Source organism: Thamnophis elegans, chromosome 3 (assembly GCF_009769535.1).
Source record: "Thamnophis elegans isolate rThaEle1 chromosome 3, rThaEle1.pri, whole genome shotgun sequence".
In the NCBI taxonomy this organism is placed as follows: Eukaryota; Metazoa; Chordata; class Lepidosauria; order Squamata; family Colubridae; genus Thamnophis; species Thamnophis elegans.
In genome coordinates, this window is record NC_045543.1 from 83139482 (window position 1) to 83164943 (window position 25462).

General features: G+C 36.9%; 1 protein-coding gene across 2 annotated transcripts in view; it reads right to left on the bottom strand.

Moving 5' to 3' along the window:
• Positions 1–771: 771 nt before the first annotated feature.
• Positions 772–25462, bottom strand: part of UBQLN1 (ubiquilin 1) — a 30798-nt gene continuing 6107 nt past the window's right edge. Inside the window, exons 2-12 of one of the 2 annotated variants that reach the window (XM_032212864.1) lie at positions 19465–19616; positions 15901–16019; positions 14478–14740; positions 11455–11613; positions 9449–9707; positions 8551–8693; positions 6667–6750; positions 5183–5298; positions 4833–5031; positions 3895–4074; positions 772–1410 (exon numbers count right to left, since the gene is read on the bottom strand). In XM_032212864.1, the coding sequence (XP_032068755.1) occupies positions 3919–4074; positions 4833–5031; positions 5183–5298; positions 6667–6750; positions 8551–8693; positions 9449–9707; positions 11455–11613; positions 14478–14740; positions 15901–16019; positions 19465–19616 (1650 nt within the window). In that variant the 3' untranslated portion in view covers positions 772–1410; positions 3895–3918. Of the gene's footprint in view, positions 1411–2850; positions 4075–4832; positions 5032–5182; positions 5299–6666; positions 6751–8550; positions 8694–9448; positions 9708–11454; positions 11614–14477; positions 14741–15900; positions 16020–19464; positions 19617–25462 lie in introns of those variants that run through there. The other variant, XM_032212863.1, reaches the window with a different exon arrangement.

The following is a 25462-nucleotide window of genomic DNA, read 5'->3' on the forward strand; positions in this document are numbered from 1 at the left end:
CCCGTGGCTCATCAGGGCTCCACTCCATTGCGCCCACCACTGGTCAAGTGAGCTGAGCTGCTGCTGGGGAATACTGAAGTCTTCGCTGCTAAGCAGCTGATTGGTGATTGGATCGGCCACTCGGAATATCGTCAATCAGCTGTTCTAGGTGGCAAGGATTGCTGCCACTTATGGCCATCACCATTTGGCAGTGGCTGGCACAGGTGGCAGCAATCCCTGCCTAGAACAGCTGAATGGCGGTATTCCAGGCAACCGATCTAACCACCAATCAGCTGCTCATCAGCAAAGGCTCCAACATTCCCCTGGCAGTGACAGGCAGCACCAACCCCCTGCCGCAATATTTGCTCTATAAGACACACAGACGTTTCCACCGACTTTTTTGGGGGTGGGGAGGGGGGAAATGTGTCTTATAGTGTACAGTGACTTTATCTAACAGATATCCAACAGCATAGCAACCTTGCAGATGAACCTTCAACCCTGGGTTTTTTAAAACTACTGGCATTTCACCACCCTTATATGATATAAAACTGAATTGTGATCCACATTGGAACCCACTTCGTGATGGTTGAAAATTTCTGGCATATCTACCAAAATAAAGTAACTTGAGACACTTCTGTATTATTCTTTGCTTGCTTACTACAATAATATGTTATCCCACCCTGAAAAATATACTGCAAGTCAAAACTTCACAATTTAATACATGGTGAATGTGTGCTTTATTACCTCCAACAGAAAGTGTGTTGCTCAAAATAATGGCCTACAGCAAGAGTGTCATGGCTGTGACTTTTAATTAGAGTAACAGGCGATAAAGGGACTGGAAATACCAGTTACCATATGTTGTTTTGAAAAAAGGGAAACAGGTTATGTGGATATAGCTAAAAGGGAAAAGGCAGCACTATGTTAACTGAGCCAAGTCGACAATTATGGTTTGTTGTTCACATAAATCCAATAATCCAGAATCAGAAAGTTTTGGTCTTAATTCCACGGGTGGCCTGCTATTGGAAAGGAAATGACTTTTTTTTCTAACCCTTTGTTCCAGATATTGACAGGTGTAATAATTGTTACAAAGATTATTATATCACAGGGTAGATGGAGAATCACAAATGTTACAATGTTGTAGTCATAAAGCTACAGCTTTGAAGATGAAATGTTGCTTTTCTGTTACTGCAGAATGCTGAGACTGTTCAACTCTTTCAAAGATAGCTACCGAAGTTATGTTCAAAGCATTGCAGACTTAGAGACTTACATAAAGTGTGCCCTCTGGTGGTAGAATTATTAGTAAAACATTGTTACTTGATGTATCTCAATGCTGGCATGTTGTTTGAAGATTAGAAACATTCTGAATATGCTTAAAATTATCACGCATTTCCATGATATATTTTATTATGCCATCCGACAAGTTCTTCATATCTGAAAGTATAGCAAGCATTAAATAAATTTAATGTTTTGAGCAAAATTCAGAATGGGAGACGTGTGACACCCCAACCCCCCCCCCAAACTTTCCATTTGAATAACATCTGGAGTTAATGTTCCTCAACACTGACTCCACGAATGAACTGTAAACTAATGAAACCTACAAATTCCAAACCAATAGTCCAAAAAAATGGGGGAGGGAAGGCGGAAATGCTCTGTATGAGATAAACCTACTAATAATTATTCATTTCACACATTGCATTCTACTGTAAAATGATTTGCTTTCTATGTGGGGGAAACTTGGTTTACTTAGTAAACATGGATAAATGTTAATTAATATATGAATCCAATCTTGTATGTATGTGTGTGTGTGTGTATCTATCTATCTATCTATCTATCTATCTATCTATCTATCTATCTATCTATCTATCTATCATTGAATATCATTTACATTGATCACTGAAAGAATATTTGGGAAGTGTTGTGGTGGTATCTGTACTAAGAAGTATGAATGTTTCATTAAATAAATTACAATTGTGTAATTAAAAATTAGAGTGGAGACATCAGCCAATTAAACAATATACAACTGAAGAAGAAAATATGTTAAGATCAGTAATTGTTTTAGTCTTTTTTTTTTTACTTTTCATCTATCTTTATATTAAGAATTCAAGATCTACAAAAATGGTGTAAAGACAAAATCCTCCCCCTCTAAACCAAACTACAACAGCAAAAACTACATAGTTGATGTCACATCTAACAGTCTCTGTGTAACTGGGGACTCCACCTGGCAGTCAAGGGTGTCTCTAACACGGTGAAGTAGAATGGTTCTTTTCCTCAAGCCTTGTGCACAATAAGAAGCATATAAATTGATTTCCAGGATAGAGCTCCATATTTTAATTCTCATATCTTGTTTTAAAGAAAAGATTAATAGTTGATCTGAAAAAACAGAGATACAGCCAGAGAGGGGGGCTAGACTGACAAACAATTTGATCTAAAGCAAGTAGTTTTGGTTTTCACACTGCCAACGTCTTCCAGCTCAATTCATATGAAAGGTTGGCTAGGAAATCTATTACTGGACCCAGGAATATTTGTTTAGAGCAAAGAATGCAGCTTGAGACCTCAGGACTAAATATGATTTCCCAAAATGTACTACCATAGAGTAATCTTTAATGTGGCATGAAAGGAAAATAAATGATTGATGTTTATCACAGTAATAGTTAAAACTCAAATGTAACGATAAATCTATTAAAATATAATTTAGTTAACATTAGAAATTCAGCAAAAACCCAGATAAGCTGATTTGAGAAAATGTAAAATGTTCAAATATGTGAAGGAAGCTTCTATAGCAAAATTGTTTCAGATAATACTTCATTTCCAGAAAGAGCATCCAAAATGCATATTATTTGGACTGGGAGAGAAGGAAGCTGAATAAGATGGTCTCAGCTTTAATACTGTATTCTGAATTTCTTTATCAGGATAAAATGACTTTAAATTGTTGCTCACAAAGAAGTTTAATTTATTTATTACCTGTGCACAAGAGAAATAACTACCAATAAAAACCCAAAAGATATACAGTATTTTTACATGGTGGTTAAAAGTAATTAAGAGTATCACATGACAGGGTCAGTGAAAATATGCATCAATTACAAATCATAATGCAAGTTAGAATCTCAAGGGGATAAAGTTGAGAAGCTTTAGCCAAAAGCAGTCTCAGATCAAATGTGCTCCTCCAATCTGCACAAAGATGAAGGTAATAACAATCAATCCTTGTGAATATTGAGACAATGTTACAATATAATTCTGTACATTTATCAAGATCAGATCAGCAATCTCAGTATTTTAAAAGACTCTGCCAAGCACTTTTATCAAGAGATGCTCGCTAAAGATGCTGTAAGATTCTATTACATTGGAGATGTCTTGCACATTTCATTTATTCTGGGCTCTGAGATATTTTATATTATTGCAATGAAAAAAATCTGCTTGGAAAAAAACTCTTTTTCCAAATGTATATACTTTTTAGAGATAAAAGAGCAAGAATAGCTAAATCAAGTGGTATAAATCTTGCAGCATTTTGCTAGTAAGAGAGACATGCCAAGTCACAATAAGCAATATGTACCCACAAATCATAGCTTCAATTAGTTTCCTCTTTAATTTTTATTCTACATAAATTACTATCAAAGGCTAATGTTTAAAGAAGCAACTAAATTGGACAGTTGAAGGTCAGATAAAACCTGGTCACTCAACTGTGGAAACGGATTTCCATTTTTTAAAAAAATCACAATAAATGCAAAATGAAGAAGTGTTTGATGCATGCAACAACCAAGTGAAAAGCATTGATTCCCACTGTTCGAAGAAAACTACTGCACTCCACCTTAAATGCATCAGACTGGGATTAGTTAGAACAAGACAATTCCCAAGAGTCAGAATGAAATAAAGCTGGTAATTTTAAAGATTTAAGAGCTGTTATCAAAAATAAATTACATTTGTCAAGTTTCAGAAACGTTGCTATGATGGCTGGGAACCCAGTAGCCTTTCAATGGCTGCATTGATGTCACCTCCTGTTGCTATTAGAGCTTGTAAATTGGCTTCACGGTTCAAGAAGCCCATTGCGCTGAGCTGCTCCAGTTGCTGCTGAAACCTGACTTCAGGATTTTGTAGTTGCTAAACAGAAATAAATAAAAACTTTTAATACTTTTTTACTTTTCCATTCAATGCACTTTGGAGGGAAAAGAATCAGAAAGTTAATTTCAATCACTCTTTTGTAATCAAATATCCTATTATTTCCCAAAACATTGTAATGATGTGAAGCGGAATACTGTAATACCGAAGTAAAATCTTATAGATTCAAATGGTTTCTATCCTGAGAACATGGGTAATAATAACATAATAAGAAATGGATAATAAGAATTCCCACAAAAAGTTCATACAGAACTTGCAGAGCAGATTTATAAAAAAAATCTGCCACATTCCAATTATCCCTCATACCTGATGCATATGCCCTAAATATGTGGGGCTTTAAAAATACATCGTAAGGGAGGTTAGTCCAAGTTAGGGAACACAATGTACAAGTTATATCGGCTAGCATGAACATCATGCTAAAACCAAGAAAGGATAAATTACAGCTTGAATATAAAGACATGACTATTACTTTGTTTCTGTGACTAGGAGGTAAAGCCAGCCACCTCATCCAAGGATAAATATTAATTTGGAAAATATTAAAAGTCTTTGAATACATACATAATGGCTCGGTTGAACATGTAAACCAAATCTGGAGCAATAGACTTGTATGCACCTCAATGACTTGGAAATCAAAGCTGTACCACCATTGCTTTGGACCATTTATACCAACCGTTTCTATTGGCTATGCTCTCTGCTTCTCTAATTCCTCCCTAAATCAGAGGCTTGGTCAACTCTTTTACCTGAGCATTTGCTCCAGCAAGGGCCTGTAACATCTGCTGAACAAACTGCTGGTGTCCAGTTTCACTTGTTCCTGAAGCTGGGTTTGTATTTTCATTTGCAACTGAAGTGGGCACTGTTGTTCCGGTAGGAATAGCAGTATTCCCTAATCCAGCACTTCCTAAACCAGAATTTCCTAGTCCAGCTATACCAGTATTAAATCTGCATGAAAAGAAACATGGAGACAAATTATTTATACTGTGAACACTAAGAATCATACATAGAAATGCAAGTAGCCAATATATTCGAGATGGACAAAAAATGTATAGGGAAAATCACAAATTGTACAAATAAAATTCTTGCCCAAACTTACCCAGGTATAAGGCCTGGAGCTTCTGTTGCTAGAGTTTGTAAACCTTGCTGAATCTGTAGCAAAGCCTGCATTGCTCTAGGATTTGACATTGCAGATAAAGTATCAGGGTTCTGCATCTATGAGAATGAAGAGATGTTCATTTGAGAATGATTGAGAACGTCTCCCTTCAAAACTGTAAATAAGCAGCCAAACTTTTCATTTTCTTTTTGAGGAAAAAAAAGGTGGCAAACCTTCGGTTCTATAACTGCTTGAGTTCTCCAAGCTCAAAATCTTAATGAAGAATTGAGCTTTCAATAATGCAAGCAAATGTTATTTATCTCATGCCATGAAGGGAGGAGAAGAAAGAGAAGTACATGGTGTAGGCCTTCCAGGAAAGAAATGGCAGAAGACAGCTCCGGAAAAAGCAGAGCCAATAACTGCAGCAGAATGAAGGGCCAAAGAGCAGACCAATAATCAAGATTCCCCCCCCCCCCCCCACACACACACACAAGTACTTCAGATAGCTGCTCCCAAGGAGAAGATCCATCTCAGGCTGATTTAAAGCTCTAGTATGTAAGGGAATAGTCATCTTGCTCAAACTGTGATCAGTGCCTTCAAAAGGACACTGGGTTTGCATACAAGCAATCCCCAGGTTAAGAACAAGTTCCATTCCTAACTGTCTTTAACTTGAATTTGTACATAAGATGGAACTGGTAGTTACTTACTGCCTATTACTAAAAATGGCAGATGGCATTTTCCTTCCTTGAGCAGACAAACTGTTGAAACCGCACAATGTTTTTATTAACCTCTGAAAACAAGCTGTATATTAAAAACAGGTGTCAGCGGCTTGTCAGTGCAAAGACAAATATTGGTGTTTGCCACTTTTAGTAACAGACAGCCTGTTCATAAGTACAGGTTGTCCGTAAGTTGGCCATTCTTAACCTGGAGATTGCCTTTACTTCCTTTTCTAATCACTTTTGGAAATTGTTTATCAATTGTGTCTCACAGCACTAGGTGAATCTCCTTCAATACTTTCTAAATAAGTTTTAAATACAAATGAAGGAGAAAGAAATATTTCATTATGCAAATTGTACCACTAAAGTACAATAAAGTTCTTAAAAAATGGGCAACATTCTGGGAGTTTGAGGACAACATTGGATGTAACAATGATTTTAACTTTAGGGGAAGACTTTTTAAAGTTATAGGCAAGCCTATTATTTGACTTACATTACAATTTTCATGCATTTTGTGGCTGAAACTAGTGAAAACTATTTACAAGAATTTTCAGCAGTGCAGACAGAAGACTTTCTAAAGGATTCACAAAGAAACAAGTTGCAAGAATACACAAGACACCTATTCCTGTACAACAGAAAAGTTCAAAAGGATGAATTACCCCTTTTCTTAAATACTAGAGGTGATCAGATTGTAGCTCAATGATCTGTGAAAAGTTTCATATCTTTTAATATAATTATCAGATGCAGTGTTAACATCCTCTTTTGACTTACTTGTTGAAGGAAAGTTGGAATTTGTTGTCTCATTTGTTCCTGAAGCTGTGGATTTCCAGCAAACAAAGGGTTGTTCAGCATCATCTGTAGGGATAAACAGACATTTTATCATCATAAAACACTAAAATAATATAATATAATAAATATAAAAGAAAATAAAACCCAGGTAAACTTCCACTTAGCAAACATATGCTGAAGCCATACAATCTTTCATGTATGTTGAACTCTCTCCTTACCTAGCAAGGCAAGAGGCACAGACACATGTAGGTAGTTCTTGGTTTATGTTCAATTGCTTAGTGACCATTTGAAATTATGATGCACCTCCACATGGCTACTTATGATGCAGATTTGAAGTTACTGTGCAACCCCCCTAGTCACATGATTATATTTTGGCAACTTGGCAACTCGCATTTATAGCTATTTGCAGTGTCCCGAGGTCACGTGATTGTAACTTACCGTTTTTATTGGAAACCTGTATTAACTTCTGATTTCCTGTGAAAAGGCCCATTGTAGACAATGGATTTTCTTAACAACCATAGTGCTTGCTTAACAACTGCAGTGATCCACTTAATGACCACTGCAAAATGGGATGTAAAATAAAGTGCAATCATGTGTGACCCATTTAATGACCAGCACAACTTGCAACTGTAATTCCGGGCTTCATTACAGTCGTAAATCAAGGACTATTAAGCAAAGCAATATATAATATACATATTATAGACAAAAGCTGAGTTTATCATGGTAATATGATTTGCAATGTGTCAATCCAGTGTGTAGTTTGTAAGCTATGGTTAATTGGTCAGTATTCTACATGAAACTTGTTCAAACAATAATTAAAATAAATCACAGCTCAGTAGAATGAAAGATTCAAACTTCTGGTAGGAATAAAGCTTCTATATTCTTACCTAATTCATCTCAATCCACTCAATTCCACACCTTATTATGCCTATTTACTGCCTCATCTTTCAACTTACCACACCTTTCATCATTCAAAACTGTGTTCCTCAATCTATTAATTAGCTAAATTTCTTTTTATCCTCTTCACTGAGCACAAATATTTATACATTTCCATCTGATTTTTCCATTTGAACATCCTTTTGACAGTCACTTTGTTTAAGCCTACTTTGATGTCATCTCTTCAAATTTTTAGTTTTTATCTTATTAATAAATGTGCTAGGAAAACAGCTTGTTTTTACCCCAATGGTAAAAGTTTGCATAGTCCATTACTAATAAGTGTGTACAAGGCAAATTGATAAAATACACCTTGCCTAAGAAAAAGGGGGTTCCTAGCATTCCCCCCCCCCATGTGCCTTATTCCTTACAAAAGGAATAAGGGCTTACAAAAGTCACAAAAGAACCAGCACCAATCATTAGGCCTCCTCTGACTTCTCAGAGATTTAATTCAGGCAGTTCAAAATTTTATTAGCATGTTATAATATTTAGTAAATTAGTATTTACAAAACAACAAGTATAGCTAAAAGGAAGCACTTGGCACTGGAGGTGATAGAAGCAAAGGTACATTTGAATTTCACTGGATGTCTTGAAAGGTCTTTGAAAAATCAAATATAAATAAAAACAATTTCAAAACAGGTCAGAAGTGATTGTGGCTGGAAACAATGAAGTCAAAATGGTCATTAAAACTTTGTTGAATTCAGGAGAAAATATCAGGTATTTTAATTATTATCACTTGGACCAGAGGATAAGGAACAAAGTGGCAACTTACCAAAGTGGTAATTTTTTTGCTATTTATATCTATATAAATTAATCTATTATATTACATATATCTATGTAATGTAGTAGATTAATAGAAGTCCACATTTTACTAGTTGTGGGATAGACCACCGGTGAATTCTAATTCAGCATGGATTTTTGTCAAGGACTTACTTGGGCTGCAAGATCGGGATTCTGGCTCAGTGACTGCATCATGCTTCTCATGTAAGGCGCAGACAACATGTTCTGCATCAACTGTGGGTTTTCTGTAATTTGCTGCAACAAGCTCTGCATGCCAGGTGTGTTGAACATACCAGCTTGAAAGGGGAAAACAAAGTTTCAGCAACACAATGCCATGGCATCATCTCTCTCTCTTTTTGACTTAGATGACCACCCATCTATTCAGTGCAATTATTTTAATCACCCAGGACCAAACAAACATGCAATTCAACAGTCAAGATAAATGAAGAAATATCATGCTTATAGATATTTTCAGTCATCCAGGTCATGGTTGTCCCAAAGGTGCTTTTTCAAGAGGCAACTGGACTTTCTGGTTTTTCGTTGAAAACATTTCCCTGCTCATCTTCAGCTTTGAAGGAGCTTCTTGGATGAGAAGTGAAACGTCTTCAGAGAAAAATAAGAAAATCCAATTGCCTCTTGAAAAAGCATATTTGGATAAGATACCATGTTATTTAATAATAGTCAATAAGCAGTATTTAATTTGCAATCCAAATTCATTAACACTCAACTTAATTTAGAACAGGACTAACGGGCATGCCTTTCTAGATAGGTAATTTGAGCAATGAGCTAGTGTCACAGTGGTTAGAATGCAGTATTGAGGGCTAATTCTGCTGACTGCCTGTAGTTTGGCAGTTCAATTCTCACTGGGTTAAGATAGACTCAGCCTTCCACCTTTCCGAGGTTGGTAAAATGAGGACCCAGATTATTGGGGACAATATGCTGACTATGTAAAGGAAACCGCTATAAAGCACTGTGAAGCGGTATATAAGTCTAAGTTGCTCAGTGTTATTGCTATTTTGAGAAAATCAAGTAAGTTGTTATGTAAACATACCTCCTAGCCCAGGACCCAAATTTGGCATTGCTGAGCTTTGTCCTGTGCTTTGTCCTGTGCTTTGTCCAGTGCTGCTGCTTCCAACACTACTGCCTCCTACAGTATCTCCACTGTTGCTACTGCTGCTGTTTGGGGAGCTCTGTGTGGTACTTTGAGGAGCCCAAGGATTTGGTAAAGGGTCTCGGTTTTCTGTGCGAGAAGGCTGGCTGTCTCCACCTGATGAATTGCTTACTAATGAAGCAAACGGATTGCCCCCAAACTATAAAAAAGTTAGGAAAGAAAAAGATTTACCAAGCAGGAAAAAAAAACCCAATTCCTCTGGAAAAAGAATGGTCCATTAAATTTGCAGAACCAAAGTAACCCAATTGTTCCACAGATGGCCTCACCTGTATCAACCTATTCATTGTTTCAATTGTTTTCTAAGATTTTACATTAAGACTCATCAGATGAGAGTTGAAGATTTTCTGCTTTGTTAGAGATCTTCTGGGAATGTTTGGCTTATATATGAAAGCAAACAAGAGTGTACAGAAAACCTCTAGCCACAGAGTTAGCAAAGCTATGTCCACGAGATGCCAACACGTCTATGATTTCTCACTCATCACAAGTGATGTCCACGGAACCGTAAAGTTTAAATAAACATTATTATTTAATTAAAAATGATCACTATATTACAAGATCATCAAATATTATGGGATTTCATTGTTCTCATCTCAATCAAGACAATATTGTATTACATATACTTCTGATATTTTTATATAATTACATGAAATCCTGAGAGTGAGTTTCTTGAAAACTCACAATATAATTGCAATTTTTAAATATTTACTTTCAACCTTACTTTTTGATTCTTGCACTATTTTGCACAATTGCACAATACTGTCCCCAAACGTTTCTACATTAAGTAGAATATCTGAAAAAATGTTTTAGAGCAATAGTATGAAATAACTTTACAAATTATTTGAAGGAATTTAAGTCAAGGGTTTTGATTTTTTAATTAAGCAGCACATTACATTCAGCAATTCATCATAGCATCAAAGGAAAAAAATAAAATAGAAGCTAGATATTCATTGCTAAACATTTCTTATTTTAAGCACCATTACAAAAAAGGTTTCTCAAAAATGAAAGCATCACATGATAGGTACTGTATTTTTCGGTATATAAGAGGCACTTCTCCCCCAAAACTGGGTGGAAATGTGTGTGTCTTACAAAGCGAATGTTGCCGAAGCCCCACCCACCTGCCAGTTCCTATTCTCCCAGCAATTTGCCTCCTTGCAGCAAACAACAAAAAGCCAGGTCAGCTTCAGCTCAAGCAGCTGATTAGTGGTGGGATTGGCTTCCTGGAATACTACCAATTAGCTGTTCGAGGCTGATGAGATCACTGCTGCTGCCTATTGCCACCTCCGTGCACCCCATTTTCGGCCTTTGCACGCTCCATTTTTGGCTTGTTCCAGGCGGCGGGGATAAGTGACAGTGGTGGGTATCCCCGCTGCTTGGAATAGGCCAAAAAGGGGAGGTGTGGAGGTCGAAAATGGGGAATGCAGAGGCACCGATATTTGGCAGTGCTGATGGGTGCTGCTGCCAATGGGCAGCAGCAATCCACAAAGCCTGGAACAGTTAATCAGTATTATTCTGGGAGGCAGATCCAACTGCCAATCAGTTCTCCTGCTAAATCAGGCTGTGCTGAAGCTGACTATGCTCTTTCCTGTTTGCTACAAGGAGCAAATTACTGGGAGGCAGAGACAGATTTTTTTTCTTGTTTTCCTCCCCAAAAGCTAGGTGCGTCTTATAATCCAGAACACCTTATAGTCTGAAAAATACAGTAATTATGTGTCTAATGACACCATAGTAGTAGCTTTTCTATTTCCTCATTTTATAGCTTAGCAGGATATGTATACTAAAATTCTTGAAGGCAAGACGAGAGAACTCAATTTTCATTCCATCAAATAAAATGAAGGATTAAGTTAGCCAGTTAATTTCAGCTTAATTAAGGTTCTAGGATTATTCACCTGCTCCTGTGCGGCATTCAGCATTGGCTCCTGTATATCTGTGTACATTCGTCTCAAAGCATTATAGCCACCAGGTATACTTTCAAGATTACTCAAGGCACGATCCTGATTTCTCATCATTTCTTGCATCATTGCAGGATTTCTAGCAAGTTCCAAAGTCTAAAAAAGTTAAGTAAGCTCTATTAGAAAAGAACAATTCTACCAACAGATACATATATCAGGAGCCAAAGGCCACTTTCATGCTTATTCCAAAGACCACTTTCATGCTTATTAACCTACAAAAGTATAATAGTTTTGTAATTAAGATTAATTGTGAGAGATGTTAATAAAAAATAAGGAGAAATTCTAGAAAGAAACATCTGCAAGGAAGATTTTTGATAGTTGATCTCATAAATAGCATTTCTGTCTGAATTGCAAAAAAATAAGGAAAATGGAAAATGTTCCTTTTCTTATATATTGTGTGTCTGCTTATTCTCTAATTCTCTATTCTCCTTTCCTTTCCAATGGATGTAAATACAAACATTAAACATTAATTCTCTTCTTGCTAATTATCCCAACCTCAGGGTGAGCATTCCAAAGAGCAAAGGAATAGGGAAAAGGACTATGAGATTTGTTCTTCTATTTAGTTTCCTTGTAAGTTGCATTCTGAAAAACCTTTCCAGCCATTTGGGCTCACCCATTTGTTTCAGGTCATATCCTTCTAATGCTATGAAGCAGGGGTGTCAAACCCGCGCTGTGATGGCATCATCATATGACATATTGTGACTTTTCTCCCCTTCGCTAAACCAGGCGTGGGCATGACCAGCACGTGATACATCTGGCCCATGGCCTACAAGTTTGACAGTCCTGCTGTGAAGCAAAGGAAAGCTGAAGTAAAGCACAGTTGTAATGTGATTTTCACTTAGCAATCACTTCACTTAATAACCAAGTTGCTAATTCCAACTGTAGCTGATAAATAAGGCCTTCTGAATTTGGGTTATAAATAGTTATATATTACTTTCCCAAATCACAACACAGTGTAAATGCCTACTGCTACAAACAACATTCAACATTGCTATTGTTGTCCTATCCATGTGTGTGAATCTACCTGGTTAGCTTTAGTGTTACAAAAGATGCTAATCCAGAGCAGCTCTTCTTGTGTTCTTATCTCTGGATGCAGCTAATAACAGCATGGATAATTCATCATTGAAGGAAGGGATGTTCTCGGCACTATTTAAAAAGGTGCCCCTGAACCTCCTTCTCAAGAAGCCATTGTTGGACCCACCATTCTGAATAATTTTTGCCCCCCTCTCCCAACTTCCCTTTTTGGGGAAGGAAAGTCTAGATCTAGATAATGTATCTCAGCCAGGATCCTCTGGAGCTGCAGCACAAACATGGACTGTCCTCTACATGGGCCTGCACTTGAAAATATCCGAGAGCTGCAGCTGGAGCAGAACTCTGTTAAGCTGAACCAGGTACCAGTTTGCTTCCATGTCCAATTAAAGGGGTTGGTTATTACCTTTAAAGCCCATCATGGCATGACCAGGCTACCTGAAAAACGTCTCATTCAAATTACATCAACCAATCTGACCCAGTCAGGCAGAGAAGGTATGTTGTGAATCCTCTTTATTAAGGAATTTTGATTGGTGAGGTCTAGGAAGGCAGCCATCTCTCCCATTGCCCCTGCCCTATGGAGTATCTTGCCTCTAGAAGTGAGGCAGACCCACACTTCCGGCCTTCTGGAAATCGTCAAGATCTGGCTCTGCCAGCCGGCATTGGGATCTAAGAATGGCATGCAAATTTGAGGGATTGTGGGTGATTTGAGGATGCTCCTTCTGCGTTTTTTAAAACTTTTAAAATTTGTTTTTACCTATGTTTCTTTTCTATGCCTGCACGGCTTGTATTTGTAAATTACCTAGGGTCACTTAATTGAGATAATGGCTGTATAAATTTGATAAATAAACAGACTGTATTTTTAAATACCTTATTTTTTGGAGTATAAGACACACCTTTTTTCCTCAAAAGAGGCTGAAAATCTGGGTGCGTCTTATACATCGAATACAGCATTTTTTTGCCTCCTGAAGCCCCACCCCCTGCACCAAAATGGCCGTGCATACCCTTATGGAGGCTTTCAGAGAGCTCCCGGGGGCTGGGGAGGGCAGAAATAAGCAAAAAATGGGCCGTTTCCCCCCCCCCCCCCAATTTTTTGGAAGTTTGCAGAGTGCAAAAACTTTTTTCCCCTCTTGGAAAGCTCTTTAACTGATGAGAATTACATTGATCAAGTGCTGTTCCAGCAGAAACAAAATCTTAAGGTTTGTCAGCGATTTCCTTCTCCAGCACATGGATAAATACACCTGGAAACATTTACCTATCTACTCTCTCTCCCTACCTACTGTATTTATCTATCTATCTCTATCCCTTTACCTACCTACCTACCTACTCTCTCTACCTACCTACTGTATTTCTCTTTCTTTCTCTCCCTCTCTATCCCTCTACCTACCTACTTTTTTAAAAAATTTCCTTTTCAAAATCTTGGTGTTTTATACTCCAGTGCATCTTATACTCCAAAAAATACGGTATGTAAAGGATATATAGTAAAAGTGCAATGGCTATTCATGATATCTAGGGTTAACCAAATAATTTTTGATTAGGTATGATGAGTGACTAAACTGCGCTCAATCTGAACATGCTTAAAATATAAATATTCTGTGATTAAGATTGTATTTTGAGAGTCCAGAGTTCAAATCTTCTCCAACGGAAGAACTTGCAACATCTTTGAAATGTTTGGTGTAAATGCAGATGATTGGCAATATTAAGTTTGATTGGCCCAAGGTATGAATCATTATAAACCAACTTTGAATTCATCTGTATAAATATAAAGCAACAACAAAATGAATATATATATATAATTATCTCATTCATGATTAATAAATGAACTATGCTCTTGCTTATATTTTATGTATTAATTATAAGCTATTAATTTACTGCTTACGGTGACAAAGTCATGATCTAATACCTATTGTATGATCAAACTGTTAACTTACCTGTCGCATAATATCAGGGTTATTGAGCATATGACTGATTTCTGGATTTCTCTGTATCAGTTGCTGCATTTGAGGGTTGGCCATAATTAATTGTCGCATTAGGTCTGGATTTGAAAGCATGCTTTGAACGAAGGGATTCTCCATAATCTGAACCATCATTTCTGGATTGGACATGAGCTGTCGCTGCATTTGACTTTGTAATTCTGAAAAGTTTGAGGTACTAAGACCTAGGCTACTCAGACTTGCAAGTCCTCCAAGACCACCTTCAAGAAACAACAAAAATATTAAATATTGTTTCAGGATTTATTCTGTATCACTTTTTATTAATAAGGCATTTGTTTAGTTAAGGAAAGTTTCATGTTCATAAGTTGGTATGCTTTGTTAGCTGTCCAATTTTGTTTTGTGCCATTTTTTGAGATAATTGTGTCCAATACTTAAGGATGAATGTTAATGTCATTTGTACTGACGCATCTAAAAGAAAAATGTGATGACAGTATGTGGTTCAGCAAGATTGCTGACATTGTTAAAAGTAGTTGTCTTTTAGGCCGAAAACCAGTTTGTGCCTATATGGCTCTCCCTCCTTTGTTCATAACAAAATGGTAATGTAATCCTTAAGGAACTGTTTCTTCTTACCTTAACAAAAAAATAATGATTTGCTTTAAAAGTTAGAAAAGTCGAATTATATTCTTGCTTCTTACAAGACAATAAAAATATAGCACAAGTAACAGAAACCTGGTAGAATGGAGAACATTTATGGGTTTTTTTATTTGTTTATATAATCTCATAAAAATGCCAGCATCTCAATAACTCTGCTTATTGGAAACCAACAGTGGACGTTCCAAATGGCGATCACATCACTGTGTGACATTGCAACATCATAATTGCAAGCTGGTTACCAAGTGCCTGAAACATAATCACGTGACTGCCTTGATGCTGTAAGTTCCCCTTGTTCAGGGCCATTGCCACTTTGAATGGTCACTGAATAGTTTGTGGCCCTAATCTATTTAAATTCAGTTTTACATCCATACAGTATCCCTGTGTGTACAACCTGTGTAGTGTGAAACTTTGGACCAATATTTCCAAAATACTTAAAGTCACATAAAGTCAATAAAGTCGATTCCCAAACTTGGGTATGGCTAGCTGATGAGAGCTAAATAGCTTGAAATAGATCTATACTAGTCTCCCTTTATTTATTTATCAGCATAAATATAACATATATATATATATATATATATATATATATATATATATATATATATATATATATATATATATATATATATATATATATATATATATTTCCTATTATTTATGACTGGTCATTTACTATAAATTTGGAAAGTCAAGATATATCTGGCAATGAACAACACAAATCACACCAAATTAAGTCTTATTTAGAGATTATCCTTATTAAGGGCCTTACCCAAACCAAATGGTGTGGTATTTGTTGGATTTGTAGAGGTACTATTGGTTGATGCTGTTGTGGTGGTAGTAGTAGTACTCCCTGAAGTACTTGTTTGTTGAGCTGAATTATCATGTGATCTATAAAACATTTAAAAAACATTTCTGCAATGAACAAATTTAGTAAAAATGAGGAACAGAAAGGTGTTTGAAAGCAGCAGTTCAGTGATAAAAATGTCTGATTAACTTTATTTTATTCAAAGTAATTATGGTTGGATTTAAAGAGTCTTGTAAGATCATGCCAGTTCTCAACTGATGAGTCAATAGATTCCAGACATTCCAATGCAAATAGAATGCATTACAATTTACTTTTTTTTCTTTGAGAAAAGTGAAGAAAAAACAAAGGGAAATTAAGATGATCATATACACTGACTTTGCTATTTTCAATCAAGTCTAAATCAAGTCCTCTGCATCTAAATTGAGTAAATTGATAATCATCATATACCATGTTTTTCGGAGTATAAGACACACAGACACACCAAGAGCATGAAAACGTTGGTGCGCCTTATACATCGAATACAGCCATTTTTGGCCTCCTGCCCCTGCATCCCATTTTTGTGAAAAATGGGCAAAAAATGGGCTGTTTTTCACCAAAACGGGGGCGTTTTTGCCTTCCCCACCTCCCACAAGCACTCTGCACGCTTCGGCAGGGCTGGGGGAAGGGAAAAATGCCCCCGTTTTGATGAAAAACAGGGCATTTTTGCCCTACCCCAGCCCTGCCGAAACCTGCAGAGTGCTCCTGGAGGCTGAGGAGGACAAAAACTTTTTTTTTCTTACTTACCTCTTTGAAATCTTGGTGCATCTTATACACCATCTTATAGTCCGAAAAATATGGTACATATTTTGTAATAGTGTACAGGTAGTCCTTAACTTGCAACCATTTGTTTGTGACCATTCAAAATTACGATGGTTATGAACCATCACAAAAAGTTGAAAAAAACTGATCTGTGCACTTACAACTGTGGCAGCATTTCCACTGTCTCAGGATATATGAAAATATAAACTCTTGACAACTGGCATGTATTTATGAAGGTTGCAGCATCCCAGGATCATGTGATCATCATTTGTGATCTTCCCAGCTGGGTTCTGATAAGAAAAGTCAATGGGGGAACCTGGATTCGTTTAATGATCATGTAATTCATTTAACAACTGCAGTGATTCGTTTAACAACCATGGCATAAAGGTCATAAAATTTTATGTGACCTAACCACCTTGCTTAATGGAAATTTGGTCTCGTATGTGGTCCTAAGTCAAAGACTACCTGTAACATTACTATATTTTTATAGTTTTGAATGGGATAATTTTGTGCAAAGAAATATGAAAAAAACTATAAAAGACATATTCATCAAGTAGTCTTATTTGATCAGTACCATTGTACTGCATGCAGAACAAATGACCATAACTATAATCTGAAACAATTACAATGCATTCAGAAAGTATTCAGACCCCTTCACTTTTGTCAATTTTATTATGCTGCAGCCAGATTCTATAGTTGTTGAAATTGATTTTTCTCTCTCATTAATCTACATTCAGTACCCCATAATGGCAACATGAAAACAGAATTTTAGAAATATCTATGAATTTATTTTAAAAAACTGAAATATCACATTGGCATAAGTTTTCAGATCTTTTGTAACAATGTGAAATTTAGCTCTGATGCCTCTCATTTATCTTGATCAATGCTGACATGTTTCTATACCTTGATTGGAGTCCACCTGTGGTAAATTGACTGGACAAGATTTAGAAAGGCATACACCTCTCAATAGAAGGCCTCATAGCTGACAATGCATACTGTAGCAGAGCAAAAGCCATGAGGTCAAAGAGTTCAGAGACAGGATTATTGCAAGGCACACATCTGGGGAAGGCTACAATTAAATTTCTGCTGCACTGAAGGTTCCAAAGAGCACAGTGGCCTCCATAATTCTCAAATGGAAGATGTTTGGCATAACCAGTACTCTTCAATAGCTGGTTGCCCAGTCAAACTGAGCAATTGGAAGACAAGGGCCTTAGTAAGAGAAGTGACCAAGAATCCGTTGGTCACTCTGACTGAGCTCCAGAGATCCTGTGTGACGATAGGACAGAGTTCCAGAAGGACAACCATCACTGCAGCCCTCCATGATCTGGGCTTTATGGCAGAATGACTAGATGGAAGCCTCTCCTCAGTGCAAAATATATGAAAGCCAACTTGGGAGTTTCCAAAAAAGCACCTGAAGGACTGTCAGATGGTGAGGAACAAGATTCTCTGGTCTGATAAAACCAAGACTGAACTGTTTAGTCTCAATTCTAAATCTTATGTTTGGAGGAAATCAAGCACAGCTCATCACCCACCCAATACCAACCCAACAGTGAAGCATGGTGGTCGCAGTATCATGCTGTGAGGCTGGGAGATTGGTCAGGCTTGAGGGAAAGTTGAATGGAGCAAAGTACAGGGATATTGTCAATGAAAACCTGTTTCAAAGTGCTCGGGATCTCAGCCTGGGCCGAAAGCTCACTTTCTAACATGACATGATCCTAAGCACATAGCCAAGACAACAGGAGTGGCTTAGGGACAACTCTGTTAATGCCCTAGAGTAGCCCAGCCAGAGCTGTGAGTTGAACCCTATTGAACATCTCTGGAGGGACCTAAAAATGGCTGTCCACCAATGGTCACCATCCAACCTAGCTAAGCTTGAGAGGATTTGCAAGGAAGAATAACAGAAAATCCCCCAATCCAAGTGTGCAAAGCTTGTCGCGTCATATCCAAAATTTTGTGTTGCTCAAAACTATACACAGAAAATTTTACTTCCTTCATTACTATGTTGCCAAGGTATTTAGCATATCAATTAAAATTCAACAAAACCCATGATATCATTTGATTTGTAACCCTTCTTTTCTGTTCAAAGGACGTTTAAAATGGATATACTGTACATCACATCATGTTGTTATAAGAAATTCAGATTAATTTGATGGGTGTGCATACTTTTCTAACAAATATATTACTGATCACAAATCAGTGTAATATTAGTATTCTCTTAGTTAATTTTTCTCTCTTCTCACTCTAAATTAATCACAGTTATATGTAACTTACTTAAAATATATTTAAATCACTAGCACTGATGATGTTACCTACTTTAGGTAATTAAACATCTGCCAGAAAACAACCAAGCTCAGAGAGCACCAAGGACCCCTCATACTTAAAACATTGATACTGTTACAATATCTATTCAACTAATCAAACAGAAAGAATACAAACCTAATTAGTAGCTATTGTTTGATGAAAAAGGCTATGAAACCTTAGAACTGCCATAACATGATGCAAGGTAATGAACAAATTGCTATAATTGTTCAGCTTGTTCAGAAGCATATTCCAGAAGGATTTTTGCTCCTGGGGCTTATTATAAAAAGCAAATATACTTCAGAACTGACAGAATTCAGCACACTTCTTTCTATTTGGTTTTTATTATTTTTTAAAAAAACCATCTGAAATAATATGAGTCATTAAGATGAAATAAAACTATTAATCAGAGGTTTACACAAACCAGCCTACCTGTTTTGTGTCTTAATGACAAGGTGAACAGTAAGTCCATCATGAATTCCATGTTGGGTCAACGTATCTTGATCTTTTAAGATTTTTCCAGCAAATATCAACACAAGTTGGTCAGAGTGAGCCTTGAAGCGCTTGGAGATTTCTTCCTTAAACTAAAAAAAGGGAGAAATATAGTTTAGATTATGCATTAATTTGTTCAATTAACTTAACATTTTTAGTAACAGATTACCGTACAATTATATCAACTGCAGAAATTTGGCCCATTCAGGTGCCAAATATTTTATAAGACAAAGTATACCATAAACCTACAATTAATGCATATGAAAACTGTATCAACTATCTTTGTATAAAAAGTACATATCTATCTATCATATATATCTATATCTATATCTATATCTATCTATCTATCTATCTATCTATCTATCTATCTATCTATCTATCTATCTATGCTTAAGAGAAGGCATCTCCATCCCATGGCCCACATGTGGCCCTGAACAGCTAGTAATGTGGCCCCTAATAAACTTTTAATGTGATTTATCTCATCCCAAAGGATTGTCTCATCCCATCCATGGCAGCAAAGGAGGCTTTCTAAGAGCCTGGGAAGAGCAAAAACAGCCTTCCCCCCTTTCACGAAGAGAAGCCTCCGGAGAGCGAAAAACATCCCAATGCACAAAAAGGAAGTGTGTTCCCGAACTTCCAGTTTGCACGTTGGGTGGTTTTTCGCTATCCGGAAGCTTCAGGGTAGCCTCCAGAGGACAAAAAACAGTCAAAAATCAGCTTGCCAGCACACACATTCGTGTGGAGTTGACAGAGCAATGCTTCGAGTGCCCTCAGAAATGTCTCCACGTACCACCTTTGGCATGCGTGCCATAGGTTTGCCATCACGGCCCTATGGTAACATGAGCAGCCAATACATTTAGTAAATAAATAAAAATACATTAACGATATTGTATATTTTATATGCAGCATAAGAGAATTATTCTTCATTTGATGTGGCGCAGGAAAGCCAAACGGTTGGACACTCATGATTTAGAACTTCATTCTGCAGACTTAAATACAGTCAGGTCTACATATCGCATTGAAATGTGATTAGGTTTAATTTATGTGGTTCACAAATTGAACTATGGATAACATTATGGTCAAGACAGAAAATTTTAAATTTGACATTGGTTTAAAATTTCACCTACATTTACCTATAGTTCAGCTTATTATTCAAACAAAGCTAACATATAATTTATCAGGCATTAGTTTACTAGGAAAATGAGTTAGGGTACAAGGAAAGGCACACGTCAACTGAGAATACAAATGATCGACGTCTCTTCTTTCCCAACACTTGCAAAGTCCTTCCAATGATACAAAAAATTCAGAAATTGCCAAATGTTCTGCCAATACAGAAGTTGCCAATCTAAATGAGAAAACATGCCGTGTAAATGTATTTACTGTCACAATTTAAGCAGTCCTTCAAAATGCCAAATTGTTCTTCAGCTTTAAAAATGATTAAGGATCTCTATGTCTGTGTTCTGTTCAAAAGTTAACAGTTTAGAGCCAGTTTGATCTAATGGGTTAAGATCCCAGACTAGAAACCAGGAAACTGTGTGCTAGTCCTGCCTTAAGCATGTAAGCCAGCTAGGTGACTTTGGGCCAGTCATTCTTTCACTACCAGACTCATCTTACAGGGCTATTGTTGTGGAGAAAATAGGAGGAAGGAGTATTAAGTATGTTCATTGCCTTGAGTTATTTATAACAAGTACAAAACCAGGATTTAAAATCTAAAATAAAAATTACCATTGAAAATTGGTCATTGAAACGGCTACCATTGGTCATTGAAACGGCTATGTAAAATACTGAAAATATAGTCCTCTGACATGCTAAGCAGAAGATTGGAGAGGATGTGCTTTGAATAACTGCAGCAATTATAATATTCAAGAGCACATGCATATTCCCTACAGAAATATTACTCTCTATTGGCAAGCAGATTATTATAATAGAAACTGCCATAATTTTGCAATTAAGACAATCAAATACATGACTTACTACTAGATTTAGAATTTAATTTTTCTTTCATTTGCTTTCATTTTTAAAAGGTGAAAAGTAAAAAAACCTAAGCAGACATTTCAATGCTAGATTCAGTGTTTTTTTTGTTATAATAGTTTATACAGCATGCAGAATTCTTCTTTTAACACAGCATTTCTTTTACTTCTAACACAAACAATAGACTCATCCTACTGTAAGCAATATATGACAGTCTGGCCTCAAACCTCAAAACCAAATGTTTGCTTGTTAAAAATGAATAATATAGCCAAGCTATAATCAAGCAATATGGAGTTAGAGAGAAGGCCATAGAGAAGTAGAAATAACTTAACAGTATTTTATCAGGAATCAGATGCACACATAAATTGATTTGTCTGTATTCTATTTGATTTTATCTCACAATTGAAAAGAAACTTCTACAATTATGTTTTGCTGAATAGTTTTTTTTGTTGAAAATCTTATTCATTAAAGTCTAGCACTAAATGGTAATAGATTATTATATCATATAAAATAAAATGGCAATATCCAATTATTTAAAATCAAGTTGATCCTATCGACATTTACATGAAGCAACTTCAACCTAGTCCAAAGTTCCCAATTAAAAGAGCATGGATGTGAAACCTTTGCCTGCTTTGTGCATTTGTTTGCAACTTATTTTCTATAAGTAAAAATTACTTGAATATAACCTCTTCAATTTTCATGAACTCAGGGTAAATTTTTCTCAATGGAATCTGTTCACACTTTCAACTGAAAATAATTAAATAGCAAATAAAAAAAATGATATTCATCAAATGTGAACAAACCTCTCATCCTTACCTGGAATCCACAAAGGCAGTCACTAGCAATATCCATACATTTTTTTAAAAAAACTATCTGTCCAGGTTTCTATTAGAAAGAGAACCACTAGATTATTGGTGTCAAACTAGATCATGTCACGTGACGTGTTACAATGTTTTTTACCTTTGCGGAGCCAGGGTGGGCATGGGTTGCATGTGATGCATCCAGCCGGTAGGCCACCAGTTCGACAAGCCTGCACTAGATCCTTCCCCAAATTCTTCAAACACCTGATAATAATTGGCCCAAAGAATGGAAACTTGCAGCCCTTAACCTAATTTCAAAAACTTTGGTGTCTTTGGATAGAAGGTAGAATGAAAGGACAGATTCAACAGGCCATCCCAGACCAAAACCATCTCAAGTAAGATCTCACAAAAGTCAACATTCCTGTCATTGGCCTGAACAAAACAAGGCTATCAATTAAAACACAAAACTTGCACAATAATGGTAATGAAACATATATAGGTGCATGCTCACAATGCATTGGTTGATCTAAAGTGCTGCTAACCAACATACACAAAACAATCATTATAGTATTTTCCATATCATTCAACCCTCAAAATAAGGATAAAAGGCCCAAAAGACCTACTGTGATGACCCGGGTCAAGGCACAAAGGTCACACAGCTGAGAGTTCAAATTTCCCTCACACTCCCATGTTCTTGCCAAGTCCCAGAGTGTGTGTGTGCGCGCGCCATGCGCGCACATGCGCACAGCGTCTGGCTGCGCTCAATCCAGCAAAGCAAAAGAACAGGGAAATGAGTACACAAAACAAGGAACAACGAGTCCACAAAGTATGGAACAAGGTATTGAGTTGACAATGTCAGGAACAAGACATTGAGCCCATGAAGTAAGGAAGAATCAAGCAGTCCTGCAAACCCCAAATGTCTGTACTGGCACACCAAACTCTACTAATTCAGTGTTTGTTCCCAACAAATACCCCTCCACACAGTGTGTCCTTAAATTTCAGTCCCCAGGTGTGCTTTTGAAGAGGGGTGGGGAGCTCTACTTCCAAGTCATTGGGTCGGCCTGTGCTGTTCTTGCCTTCTCCCCACACTCCGCCTGAACTCCATCTTTCATGTCCACTGCTTGCCCTCTCTCAGACATCCTGCTCACATTCCTCCCTAACAAGCCGTCCCAATCCTGAGGGGCTTGGGATGGCTCGGCCTGCTCCTCCCCACATTCATCCGAAGACAACAAAGATTCCCCATTGATCTCCATCAGCTCCAGCTCCGGCTTGTCTTCCTCTGCAGATTCAGGCTTCAATGGGGGCATGACACCAGCCATTCATTGGTCAATGCCATTCTCCCCACAATAGCAGTGACAAAGATGAAACCAAATGCTTCTCCAAAGTACCTGAATAACAGTTAACCCAATTTGTCCATAAAAAGAAAATTATAGGAGATATAAATGCTTGAGTAAGCTCAAGCCACATGAGTAAAAGCTTCATAGGCAAATTCTTACGTGAACCAAATTAAAATGATGAACAACTAGCAACCTTCTCTAAGCTACAAATAATGTAGGTGATGAATACCTAATTTGAAAAATCAGCAAAGAAATGCTGGACTTGGCATTTTCCTAACAAGGAAACCAAAGCTGGGAGCCACCCAGAGTTGGCTAAAAGACAGGCAGCTATGTTGTAAAATAAATTAGATCTACTACATATTAAGAGCCATGGTGGTGTAGTGGTTAGAATGCAGTACTGTAGGCTAGTTCTGCTGGCTGCCAGTAATTTGGCAGTTCAATTCTGAGCGGCTCAAAGTTGACTCAGCCTTCCATCCTTCTGAAGTCAGTAAAATGAGAACCCAGATTGTTGGGGGCATTATGCTGACTCTGTAAACCACTTGGAGACGGCTGTAAAGCACTGTGAAGTGGTCTATACGTGTAAGTGCTATTGCTATTGGGCAATTATATGAAATTATCACAAATGTTAAAATAGTACACTGACTCAACATTGATAGTACAATGACAATAGATACAACTGTACTTAAAAAATATTTTGAAAAAAAATGGGAATCATAACCTTAGTGCTATCCCAACAATATGAATATCTCATCAGGAAACTCAAAAACTGCATAGCAGCAGCAAAAATTCAGACAATAGTTGAAAGAAGCTCTTGCATTAGCAACAGAGCAAGAGCTCTTAGAGAAGAGGAAGGAGGTCAAAGGAGAAAATACACTCAACAGGATTAAATTCTATAAGCAGAAATGCAAAGTGAAGCTAAAAGAAGACTATGAAAACGACTGAATTACAACTTGTGAAAAGGAGGAAGTGAGAAGCAGCATTTAAAAATGCCAGAAGGAAATGGAACAGAAAGAGGAGCCTTCAAGAAGGATACCAGCACAATTGATAATGAATATTTGAAAAATGCAACATTTTCATATTATGATCTTTGCCTCAAAAAAAGCCATGTCCATGTTGAATTTATGTAAAAATTCAACAGTATCAAAAATGAGGCTTTTCATACAATTTGACAGACAATATCAGATAAGGCCAGAGGCCCACTCATCATTATCTTTAAAGTTTACAAAACTGATAAATCAACTGACCACATTCTTTAACGACTACCTAGGCACACGTGACATCTCTGACCAATGTAAATCTTCAAAGACAATTCTTATATTTAAAAAAGGGACTCCAAAAGTTTGCTAATTATCATCCAACATAGTTTCTCATAAGCTCTTAAGTTCATTCAAGTTATAATGATCAAAATTTGAAAAAGTTGACACTAGTTATGAAAGGAAACCAATTTTCTCAAAGGATACTCAACTATCAACAACCCCGCATAACTAGTTAATGGAACAAACAAGAGAAATCTGTGTCTCTATACTTGGTATTTGCTAACTGTCAAAAAGCATCTGATAGTATATAAATGAATGCAACCAGAAATGCATTGAGAAATCAAGATATCAATAAGTTAACCCAGTTAACAGCAGATGGCTTAACTGACACCACTATCTTTTACTGCCCATCAACATCCGATTACATGGGTTTGGAAGAAATACCAATATAAATTAAATGACAAGATACCCATGTGGGCAATTCCTAGACACGCAATTGAAAATATGAATACAGCACAAAAACAGGACAGAATTACTTACAGACAGCTTCTTACCTCGGAAAGGGGGGTATTAC